Consider the following 13022-nt stretch of genomic DNA (forward strand, 5'->3'; position numbering starts at 1 on the left):
GCCCTCTAGTGGACAAAATGGACCCTGACCCCTCCTCTAACCGTTTAGACCCCCACCTTAAAGGCTTTTTGAACAGTGTCTCATATCCATGTCATGATTTCCAAAAGAAATCACTGTAGTGAAAAAAAAAAAGATGACTTTTTATATTTTTATACATATATACTCTCATATTTTACCCTGCTAGTCATCAATGCACTTTCCATATGCATACTCATATTACTGATTGTTGAATAACTGGACGTCGACACTGATTGCGTTATTGTCTGTCTTGTTTCTATGTGTGGTTGCACTTTAAAGGTGTTCAGAAATGGCCGTTTGTCCTGTTTGTCGCGCCTCCTTCTACAAGTTTCCACGAGTTGCCGCACGAGTTTACCCGAGTAAGGAAAACGGATTTGATCGGTCGTTATCGAGCGGGCGGGATATTCAATGTTTGGAGCTGACCAAGCTCGGTGTGTGTGTGTGTTGTCTAAGATGTTTGATTGACGGATGACGGATCCAATATCAGTGGCTGATGAATCGTGAACATGCTGACGTATAATCCGTGCGCCTGCTTTATCCAATGAGGAAAAAAACTACCCCACTTTCACCCCGGATTTACTCGAAAATAGAATTTTGCACAAAGTTTGGGCTCCATCGTCTGATAGATGAGTTATTACACTAATGTTAAGACCCAGAGTGGGCTCAAATTCAATTTTCTTTTCTAAATACCTTTAAGGTTTAGCTATTCTGAGTATTTATAATTATTAAATATAAGTACTAGCTGATAATTGTGGATGATATTCAACACGTCGTTGGTGGAGAACTGGATTTTGAGCAGCAGCAGGTTGAAGTCATCGTCGTCGTCGTCAGTGGCTTCAAAGTGTTACGGCCCCGATCGCTGCTGTTGCTCTGAATGCCTCCCCTCATATCCATATTAATCCCCCCGTCTGACACCCTGGTACTCTGATATCTGGGAAACAAAGAGAGAGAGAGAGAAAGAGAGAGAGAGAGAGAGAGAGAGAGAGAGAGAAAGAGAGAGAGGGGTTGGGAAGAATGAGATCAGGACAGAGGCCGAGAGGAGAGGAATGAGGTAGAGACTGGAGAGGGAGGGATAGAGGGGAGGGGGTTTCCCTGGGCACTGCCCCAGCGCTCTCTCACGTCAGCAGGGGCATTGAATGGCTGACGGCTGCATACCAAGCCTCCTTCTGGGTCCCGGTTTGTTCACGTCCCTGTTTCTGCCCCGGCTGAGGGGCTAAATATATTTCCCCAGTTTGCAAATGTAGCACAAGTCCTGCAACCCGACCCCCTCCCCCTGCCCCCTGCCCCTCCCCTCCTCCCCTCCCCAGCTCCAGCTCCAGCTCCCTTCCTCTACACAGGGTTCACGTTCCTCTGGGTTGTGGGCGTGTGTGTGCGTGCGTGTGTGTGTGTGTGTGTGTGAGTGAAGGGGTTGGAGGTTAAGAGAGCGCTCTCCTAGTTTCACACATACGGCCACTCTTTTCTGGCTTCCTGTCCTATCACACACACATACACACACACACACATAGAGTACACTCACAAACACACACATGTACACTTGTGCACTTGTCACACACTAGTTGCCACACAGACACACACAGACACACATAGACAGACACACACACACACACACATATAGACGTAACTCTGTCTGTGGACTCCGGCGGTGTTGTTGCCCCCCTCCTGGTTGGTTCGCCGTGGTGTGGCGAGCGTGGCAAACGAGGTTATGGAGCGGACCGAGAGGATTCAACGGCCCGTCATGGTAAGAAGACGGATCTGGATAAAACTACAAGCTGTGCAGTTTGTGTGTGTGTGTGTGTGTGTGTGTGTTTGTCAGAGTGTGTGTGTGTGTGTGTGTGGAGTGAGTTTTGACAGCTCGGCCGACACTTTTTCCCCTCTGAGATGTGACAGTAGGAGAAATCCAACGAGCCCTGATAGCAGCGCCGTTTCTCCCGTTGGGTCCTCGTCTCGTCTCTATATAACTGAACACTGTGCGATTCCATTTTGGGCCGGGGGGCCGCAGCTGCTGGGAAGGCGCTGGGTTTTTAATTAGACCTCCAGTCCTGTCCCACCGGGTTGTTGCACTGCTGCCCAGCACTGTGGCCATTTCAGGGGGAGCGCCTTTCCCTCTGCTGTCCCCCCATGTCACGGGCCTCGACTGGACCTTTATGTCTGTAAACTTTTAAAAAATACAGATCAATAACTCCCCTACAAAGCCAAAGTGAGAAAAACAGCTTTTTGTGTCTTTCATTGTCAGGTTTAAGAATGAAATTATGAATAACTACCAAGTCTATAATTGATTAGATAAAGGTGGACTGAATAAAATGTATTTTGTAGTTTGTCTTTCTGACCGATTTTTCATCGTTTTATGGCAGATACTGCACTTTTGTCTTGGTTTTGGTGCAGATACTGCACTTTGGCTTGGTTTTACTCCAATGGAATTATAGAGTAAACAGACCTACAAACTCTTGAGTAGTGAAAAAGGTGACAACATACAAAACTAAAACCCTCTTCATTCACTTCTACTACCCTGGTTGACATAAAAAAAAGTGACTATAGCCAAAAGGTGACCAGTTTACAGGTGTGGTAAACTAGAGAATGCATTTCCTGAAGGAAATACGGGTGAATGCTGAAAGCTGGAAGCTGAATGAGCTGAATAAATTGTTAAAACAATGCTGAATTAAGTGAAGAAACTGTTGAAGCAATCTTGAAGAGATGAAAGAATATATGAGCAAAGTAAAAACCCCAATAACTCTGGAAATTTTAGCAGTACCAATATCAAATTCTAGAATATGCCACACTTTTGATTGGTCAAAAGAATACACGTATTCTCTGTTGCAGTGTTTCCAAGGCTGAACCATAATACAGTATTATCATTTTCCAACTGTATTATGATGATGATAATAATTAAGGCTGCAGTTAACAAGTACTTTTATTATCCAGTAATGAATTAATCAAAAATGAAAGAGGGAAAAACTCATCACAGTTGTCCCAGAGCTCAAAGCGTCGACCTCAGGTTCACTCTTCAACACATTTATAATGGAGAAAACAGTGGTTAATCACATTTTGAAGCCTTGTAGAAGCAGCTGGTTTGATGTTTTTAACCTGATAAATGACCTGAAGAATCAATTATTATAATAGTTGATGATTAACTAACTAGCTCGTTCGGTATCTCTGTAAAGACTAATTATTTCCGCAAGCGGTGATGTAATTGTGTCATTAACTCGATCACTTTATGAAGGGCTCCTACTATCAGTTATTTCCACAAATTGATTGATTATTTAGCCTCTTAAATGTAAAAAAACAAGTTTATTACGACGTCTCAGAGCCGAAACAGAAGCAGTGACGCTCGTGAAGAGACGAAGAAAACAAACAAAAACTCACATTTAAGAAGCGAAAACCACAAATCTTTGCTAATTATTGATCTTTTAATTCATTTTAAGCTGAATTTTAAGCATAGATATAATTTTATGTTGATAAACTAATCGTTTCACCTCTACAGTACATGCAGTTTAATATTATATCACTTTGTATTTAATCTTTGACCAGACGTTAGATTTATTATAAATCATAACCTCTTCATTTTATTTTTATTACAGCAACATTTAGGCCTAATTAGTGATGCAACAAGAAGGTTTTCATAAACATGTCGTATTGAACCTTTAAAATAGTGTTTTAAACGAAGAAACTTGCACTTGTTGTTGGATTTCCTCTTTGTTTGCTCGTCAAAATGGGGATTTCTGATGAGTTCAGTCCATGACTCATCTTTCTGGTCATCTCCACACACACACACACACACACACACCATCCAGCTGGTTGCCATGACGCTGCTGTGACAGAGAGAATAGGACTATGGACCATTTACAGCCACCGGGCCTTGAGCTCTAGACAGGAAACGTGTCTCTGGTGAAGCTTCAGTTTGTACATCTGCCACCACTACTACTCCTTCTCCTTCTCCTTCTCCTTCTCCTTCTCCTTCTCCTTCTCCTTCTCCTTATTCTTTCTTCCCCTCCGTCTACCTGTCTTCAGCGAGCTGGTCTCGGTCTGGATGTGAGCTGAATGTACAGTGGAGCTGAGGCTCGGCTACTAACACATTCCTGTTGGCTCTCAGCCGCCTGAGATGAGATGTTTTCGTTCTTGTTCTCCTCTCAAATGTTTGACGACTGAAGCCCGAGGAGGCTCGGAGATAATAAAGCAAATAGGAAGAGGAGGATATTTTATAACCTCCTTTTCTTTTCAGTTTTTTTTTTTTTTTTTTCCATTTTCACATCCTTTGAGCTGATAAGTGGGATGATATTTTTATCTTGTTTAATTATCAGGGCAGGGGTTGGCAGCATGTGTTAGCTCTCAGATGGTAATCACCTCTTAGTCATATATTGTGAAGTCTGACAGAAGCCGGCGCAGCGTTCCTGCTGTTTATGGCAGAAACAGATTAAGATGTTAGATTTCTGCTCCGTCGCGTGACACCAGGGAGACGGCGGCGGTCGTTCCTCGTGTTTCCTAAAACAAGAAGAAGCTCAAAAGGACGAATGAGCGGTAAAGCAGTTCGGATATTAAAGGGATAGTAGCATTTTTTTTAAAGTGGGGTTGTATGATCTACAAATAGCCCCTAAGTACTTTAATTGCAGTAGAAGAGTCTCTGCACTCCTCCCGTTAGCAACGCCAGCCCATAATAGCCCTGCCCAGAGATTTACAATATACAGTGTTGTGAATGGACCCAAAGAAACGGCCTATTTTCGCGGCCTAAAAGAGGTTTTATGTGAAAAAAAATACACAGTTCCATTGTTCGCTATAATATAATTTTTTCCAGCCCTTCAAAGTGCAGGAAAAACGCAGTTTTTATTTGGACCTAACCAACTCACGTATCCCTCTGGCCCAGGGTTAGCGCCCGCCGATCAGCAGTTGGTTAGGTCCAAATAAAAACAGCGTTTTTCCTGCACTTTGAGGGGCTGGAAAAAATTATATTATAGCGAACAATGGAACTGTGTATTTTTTTTTTCAGGTAAAACCTCTTTTAGGCCACGGAAATAGGCCGTTTCTTTGGGTCCATTCACAACAATGTATGTTATAAATCTCTGGGCAGGGCTATGGACTGGCGTTGCTAACGGGAGGAGTGTAGAGAGTCTGCTACTGCAATTAAAGTACTTAGGGGCTATTTGTAGATCATACAACCCCACTTTAAAAAAATGCTACTATCCCTTTAATGCCGAAATCAATATGCACACACGCTTTATAACGCTCTATGTAGATCTCAAAGGCAGATTAACTTTATCGCCTCCTCTTTTTTCTGGCTTCCCCTTTTTCTTGAAACCGTTTACAGAGCTGCCCTTGCATCAGAAGAAACCCTGTTAACTGATTCCCTTGCTGCAGGGCGACTCTTTTCAAGCCTCATTATTCAAAGCACTTGTCTTTTGCCGTCCCGCCCTCGCTTCTTATCCAATACCCCCCTCTCTCCCTCCCTCTCTCTCTCTCTCTCTATCTTTTTTTTCACCTCCATTTGTTCAATATCAACACTAAGGAGGTGTAAATTCATCACGTTGGCAGCCGCTCGGCTGAGAATGGAGGAGAAAGGCGCTCGGTCAATTTCCACGATAATTACTGAGAAGCACCTTTTTTTGCACCGTTCTCGTGTTTCTCTGCTCTTTTTTTATGTGTTTGTTTTTGGATTTTAACGACTAAATGTAAACAAGTTTTAGTTTGAAATCTGAAAATCTGCACTGTATGTACCAGAGTGTGGCCTCTCAGGTGTTATATACACACATACACACACACACAGCGTGAGAAAATACACCTGTTGAAAAGCTTTTATGCTTTTATTTCCCCATCGGTGATTTCCCTTCCAGGTATTTTATTTATTTACTATCAATGATCACCATGTCTCCCCTTTCTGACGGTCTCCCCTCCTGATGCAGCTCTGTAAAAGAAAAAAAAAGAAAAAGCTGCAGAGATGGTTACTATGACACTGCTGGGGTCTCTAGTCTGGCAGCGCCAATAGGAAGGCGGCTCCGCCATCAGGTGGCCTGTAGCTATTTTGAACAGGAGCTGTATGTGAAGTGAAGCAAGCAGCTAAATTAGAGACACAACCCTTTGACATGAGAGCAAAGGAGAGGAGGAGAAGGGAAGGAGGGAAGGAAAGGAGGGAGGAGAGTGTTGGAAATGAAAAAGGTGGAGTAAAAGTGTCCGGTCAGTCGCTCCGTGGCGGTTGCAGGTGCAGAGAGGTTATCGATCCGCCCCCCCCCCCCTCGTCCTCGTCCACATTAACCTTTTTTTATGAGCTATTGACTTTTGTGTCTGTGCACATGTATCCGTCTATCCATCTCAGTCTCCTCTCTCCCACCCTGCCTCTTTTTCTTCCTCTTCTTTTTTTTTTTTTTGTCTGGTCGTGTGTGTGTGTGTGACGTGCATCAACTGTAAGAGTGACTCAGAGACACAAGTGTTTGTCCACACACACACACACACACAGTCACACAGACACACACACACACATAGACACACACATAGTCATCTCCTCTCCCTCCCACTCTCTCTCTCTCTCTCTCACACTGTATTCTGCTGCATCACCGACCTGTTGCAGTTGTTTCAGGCGTCATTTTTTTGCTTTTTTGCTTTTTTGTTTTTCGTTTTTTTTGCTTTTTTCTCTGTGGATCCCCCCCCCTCACCTTCTGCCCCCCCTTCTCCTCCACTCGTCAGGGTTTGTGAACCTTTGCTTAGTCTGTGCTCGATGTGGGGATGCACCTGTACGGTTCAGAGGATGACTCAGAGCCGGTAAGAGGAGGCGGTTGTTACGGTTACTGTCCTCGTTAGATGCTGCATGTCACTCACTCACTCACAGGATCGTTCCTCTCACCCGAGTGGGATGTGAACGCACCGCTGCTGCTGCGACTCTGCGAGCGTCGACGGGGAGTGTGAATTGAAACAGGAAGTGTCGGATGGTTTTGGTTTGGTTGAATGCCTGAGGATGCGAGGAGGGAGGAATAGCAAAGCCGTCGCCTTGGCAACAACAGGGAGTGTCTACGGTTCTGGCGCTCGGGCCGTTGCCAAGTCACAGAGCGCCTCTCGATACGACAGGTGGCAGAGCCAGAATCAACATTTGTGTTGCGTTGTGTTGTGTCGTGTCGTGTCGTTTCATTTCACATCATACAGAGAGACGCATGGGCGGCGATCAAAGGGGCGTAGAGGAGCATTAACCACACATCAGTGCACGTGCAAACACACACGACAACCGCACAGATGCTTCGCCGTGTCGCACATGGCCAGGATTCCCCCTCCTCCTCCCCCTCTTCCCCCCACCTGAGTGAATTTAGAGCTTCAGGTCACATCAGGTGTTTTTGAGGACGTCTCCTTTTGATTTACTTTCACCTTTTTGTTTCAGAGAGAACAACCTCGTGGCATTTTAGTCTTTGTTCAACACAGACAGGAAATATGAAGAGAGAGAGAAAGATAAGGGGGGTTGAGGGGGTGGGGGGGTCCACAGTAAAGGTCTGTGACCAGAATCGAACCAGCACTTGGATGATATACTTACTCCGTCCTCGACTCCCAGCTGAGCTTAAGATTTATTTTCATCTTAGGGCCGAGGATCAAATGTCCTTACTTGAAAAATACTCCACCTATTTAGCGTTGCGCTTGTATAACACCGTTAAAGACTCACAATGGACTTAAGAGAAGATTTAAAGTAGAAAAAAAAATGCAACAAAAACCAGAGATATTATCCTCGTCAAACCCTGGCACCTTTGTTACCCACAATTCACCTCAACCACAGGCAGTTGGTCACTCATTCAGATGTGTTTGATACTGCAGCATGGAGCCACCGCCTTTAAGCAGATACCAGAAAGCTCACCCCTTTATATATAAATACATATAGTATATATTAACTTTCATTCTTGTCTCTTCATTCCTAACCTGCCCTCGGGTTTGTGAGATATTGTTCATCTTCCTTCGCAGCCACAAACGTCCTCATATGGATTATTTTCACATATGCGGTAGAAGCTACTCCAAGGGCAAACACACTTTGATGTGTAAAAAAATCAGTGGAGCTCCCATTCATAACAACAAGGCCACAAGCTCCTGGAACAACAACCAAATATTAGCATTAAAAAAAAAAAACAATTCGAGCTGAAAGTACTAATAATAATACAGACAACATGGCTGCGTTACAGACCCTAGTACTGACCTGGATCTGTTCACGGGAACTCAACTTTCCTCTAATCTTGAAAACAGCTGACTTCTGTTTTTGTCCTTTTATCGTAGTAAAGTAATGTAATTCGAAACTTTTTTTTATTACTACACATAAACATATATACATTCATACAATAAAAACAGAAAATAAACAAACAAATATATAGTATATAAACATATATACATATAGGGGTATTACCAAATCATATAGTTGTTTGTAATAATTTATAATATTCCAAGGCTTTATGTAGCTTTTCTGTCTTTCATGGTTTTTAGTATCTGCATGTAATATCTGTAATATCATGTAATATAATATGTGATTTGAAACTTAATTTGTACTCTGCCTCCTGGCTCGACTCACAGATTATATGTTCCTATTCCTCATTGACAACTCGTGCATTGAGCATTTTAACACATGATATAACACACATTTATATTCCCCACACAAAGAAATAAAATGTAAAATGTATTATTGTGATATCAGCAGCAAAGTTGAAATCGATCTCCGCCGCTCCTGGGCTCCAGTCCAGAGATGTTTGTGGAGTGTATTGTTTGATTACACATGTTCAGGTTTTTTCCTCCTCATCATCATCATCATCATCATTACATATGGTCTATGTCATCTTCTGCGCATTCTCACCTCTATTTTAAAAAGCCCACACCTAGTGACTCACTTCTTCTGCCTGGCACATTCAGCTGTCCGCATTCTTGTCAGCACCTCCTACAAAGAGCCAGGCAGCCTGTCAGCTCAAAAAAAAAAAAAGAAAGAAAGAAAAAAAAAACAGTGAGAAGAGAACAAGTGGGATTGTTATATAAATTGAACACTCAAACACTTCAGAAGTTCAGGCTGCCTCCCTCACTCACTCACTCACTCACTGTAGCGCCATATACTGAACGAGTACAGTGGGCCAGCGGCGCCGCGGGCTCGCAGGAGGCTCGGGTTTTTATTGTGGTATGGGTGTCTGGATGAGGGTCAGCAGGAGAGAGTCAAGTTTCCGTGCATGAGTGGTGGATGTGTTGGAAACTGTAGCCACTTCATGAGAAATTTATATCCCCACTAATATTATAAACAGTCCTCGGGCCATTTTTTTTATTTCTTTCTCTGCAGCTCTTTCTGTCTCTACTTGACACACCCACACACACACACACACACACACACAGTGACTCTGCTGCTGCTGCTGCTCTATACCTGTGCAGGAAGGTTTGACACCGCGGCCTCGACGAAGCCGCTGCGCTGGAAATGTTGACCTGTGTTGTTATGCATCCTCCTAACCCACCTCCAATTACACAGAGTCAGCTTTCATGCAGCAACGAAGGCCGAGCCCCCTCCTCTTCTTCTTTTGTGTTTATGTAGGTTACGCTTCTGGAGACGAGTCTTGACATTTTGACCGCAGACAAATTGCAAAGGCAGAGACGCAACCTCTGTCCTTCATTCATGTCAAGTGAATTTGAAACAGCATCAGGATATGGACTGGAGATGAGCAAACAGGTTTTTTAATTCAGGCAGCAGACGCTCAAACTCAAACCCGGACACCAGTGAGGTCATCGTTGGGTTTCAGGAGGTCCACTTCTGTTTAAAGGGATAGTTCAACATTTTTGGCAAATTGGCCCATTGCCATAATCCCAATAGTCATAGCAGTAGGTTTGTTACCTTTAATTGTCGGTGCAAGCTATTTTTAGAACGGCGGAGCAGAGCTGCTCAGAGCTACGCTACGGAGGCTCATGGGACTTCTTGGTTTCCCTCATCAAACTGATCAAATACACAATCCAACAACTCCAAAACGCTCTGGTGGACAAGTTGTGACCTGCACATTCACCACACTATGAGATAATAACAGAACGTTACCAGACAGAGTTGTTTTAGAGGTAAATGCAGAGACTGCTTGATGAAAAACTGCCCCTGAAGGCAACGCGCATCAGGGGTTTTGCTTTTATGAATTTACCTCTAAAGCAACTCTGTCTCGTAACGTTCTGTTATTATCTCATAGTGTGGTGAATGTGCAGGTCACAACTTGTCCATGAAAGCGTTTTGGAGTTGTTGGATTGTGTATTTGATCAGTTTGATGAGGGAAACCAAGAAATCCCATTAGTCTCCGTAGCGTAGCTCTGAGCAGCTCACGGCTCTGCTCCACCGATCTAAAAATAGCTTGCACCGACAATTCACTTTATGCACAGCTACACTACTCTAATGTCTGACATTATTGGACCAACTGATTAATCCAGGTGTGTCTGAGTAGTCACAGTGGTCAGACACACCTGGATTAATCAGTTGGTCCAATAATGTAAGACAGGAATTAAACGAGCTGGCTTATTTCAGGAAGTAGTATAGCTGTGCATAAAGTGAATTAAAGGTAAACCTACTGCTATGACTATAGGGATTATGGCAATGGGCCAATTTGGCAAAATGTTGAACTATCCTTTTAACAGTTGACTCATGTGCTACCCCTCTCTGCTCCTCCTCACCTTTTTTTTAATATAATCTCAATGTGCATTTCAGGGCTCTGCAGACTCCTACACCAGCCGGCCGTCGGACTCAGACGTGTCCCTGGAGGAGGATCCCGAGGCTCTGAGGAAGGAGGCCGACAGACAGGCGCTCGCCACACTCGAGAAAGCAAAGGTCAGGGACACGTTGTTGTGTAATCTCCACCGTCTTATTGTTTTTGTCCCCGCTAATCCTCTCCATCACCAGTGTCAGGTGTTGCCTGTCCTGTCGCCATCTGCTCACTAATACCTGTTTCTCCTCCTCCTCCTCCAGACCAAACCAGTGGCGTTTGCTGTGCGGACAAACGTCGGTTACAACCCCGGCCCCAGTGATGACGTTCCTGTGCAGGGCATGGCCATATCCTTCGAAGCCAAAGACTTCTTGCACATCAAAGAGGTTTGAAACTTAATTACGTCAAAGTAACACACACACTCAAAAGTACTTTCTGTACAGTACAGTCCTACGTTTTGGACATATGGAAAAACAAACAAACAAACCGAGGCAAACAGCTCAAACCACTAGCGGTGGTTGTGGGTGGGAAGCTGCCGGTGAGGGATCACATTTTCTTGAAACCTGCAGCACTTTCTCCTTCTGTCTGAACCGTATCCAGGCCTCGAGTGGGAGTTAGAGCAGTGCAGGGAGAATTCAATCATCCATATGTGGAAGAAAAAGGTTGAAAAGATTCATACAAGCTGCTAATTTTCTTAATACCTCCTATTGACTTTGTTCAATTATGTTTAAGTTTAAGCATACACAAATGAAACTCAGCGGAGCAGACCCACGAGCTGCTCAGAGCTACGCTACAGAGGCTAATGGGATTTCTTCATCAAACTCATCAAATACACAATCTAACAACTCCAAAACGCTCTGGTGGACAAGTTGTGACCTGCACATTCCCCACGCTATGAGATAATAACAGAACATTACACGACGTTCAGAGGTAAATGCAGAGACTCCTTGCTGAAAAACTGCCTGCAACAAGAACGTGCATCAGCGGTTTTGCACAAATTTACCTCTAAAACAACTCTGTCTCGTAACCTTCTGTTATTATCTCATAGTGTGGTGAATGTGCAGGTCACAACTTGTCCACCAGAGCGTTTTGGAGTTGTTGGATTGTGTATTTGATGAGTTTGATGAGGGAAAGCATATACAAATCAAACTCTTTAAGGGGATGTTAGATGAATAGTGTGAGAACTTTCTGTTTTGCTGTAGTCGTGTTGTGATGTCACACTTAGACACACGAAATGCTGTTGTGTCGTTGGTTACTCATCAGGGATGCAAACAGCGCGCCGAAAAGCGAAACTCGCTTTTTTCATGACCAATTAGGTGACTTGTGTGAATCATTCAGATCCGAAGAGATTTTGTTTTGAGGGGGGGGGGGGTCTCAGCGTCTCAGCTGGGGTCAGTAAAATGTTTTTCTAACAGGCTGACAGTGACAATCACGTGAAACTGAGGCGAACTCATTCATGGTTTCTGATCATACTGATAACTGCCGACCTCCAATGTTGACGCGCGACGTGCGCGCTCGTTACCCAAAGCGGCGCGTATCCGCGTGCAGTCGGTACGTACATTACTGTGTCAGGCAGGTGTCTCCCACGGAGCTCTGCCCCGTTTCAGAGGTGAAGGAGAGACGTCGCCTCCGCGATGTAGAATGTGTTCAATTAAAGTGAAACTAACACATTATATAGGCTATGTCCATTACACACTTTTAGGCCTTAAAATGTCTTAAATTTGTTGAATTATTGTGTTCAAGTCTTAAATAATTTTAGACAGGTCTTAAATTTTCTTATGCCCACCATGGGCGAGCATTTCACTCGCATTTGCCCCTAAAAAAAAAAAGACATGTGTGAACCGGGAAAATCACAAAAAAGAAAGAGCACAACCTCAAGTTTCAAGTTTCAATACTTTATTGCCATGTCAACAACTTGTTGATTGGAATTTGTTTCAGTGGGCTTCACACACTGACATAAAACACAACATACACCCAATACAGTACATGATAAAAACAGAGTAAAGTGCACAAGTAATAAATAGATAATCAGTAACCAATAGATACATATAAATATGGTACATTAAAACAATACCCTGTCCCTCTAAATGGACTATGGTATTTTAAAATAATATTTCTGAGGTGTTGAGGAGTCTGACAGTTTGTGGGTATGTGCTGTTCTGGAGTCGGGTTGTTCTGGATTTTATGCTCCTCAGTCTTTTTTGTGAGGGCAGGAAGTTAAAAAGGCAGTTAGCTGGGTGGGAGGGGTCTTTTAAAATCTTAACGCCTTTCTTCTGCAGTCTGGCCTCAACCTGCGATTGGTCCAAAACTACAAATCCCACAATCCTCTGGCCTCAACAATAACAGTAGTTAGTGTGAGTA

At 43.7% G+C, this 13022-nt stretch overlaps 1 protein-coding gene across 1 annotated transcript in view; it reads left to right on the forward strand.

The window, feature by feature from the left end:
- The first annotated feature begins 1464 nt into the window (after window positions 1-1464).
- The window catches only part of cacnb1 (calcium channel, voltage-dependent, beta 1 subunit), a 32367-nt gene continuing 20809 nt past the window's right edge, over window positions 1465-13022 (forward strand). Inside the window, exons 1-3 of the mRNA XM_083977394.1 lie at window positions 1465-1756; window positions 10667-10786; window positions 10925-11047. Of these exons, the coding sequence (XP_083833520.1) occupies window positions 1721-1756; window positions 10667-10786; window positions 10925-11047 (279 nt within the window). The 5' untranslated portion in view covers window positions 1465-1720. The remainder of the gene's footprint in view (window positions 1757-10666; window positions 10787-10924; window positions 11048-13022) is intronic.

Source organism: Trachurus trachurus (genome assembly GCF_905171665.1).
Source record: "Trachurus trachurus genome assembly, chromosome: 8".
NCBI classification, from domain to species: Eukaryota; Metazoa; Chordata; class Actinopteri; order Carangiformes; family Carangidae; genus Trachurus; species Trachurus trachurus.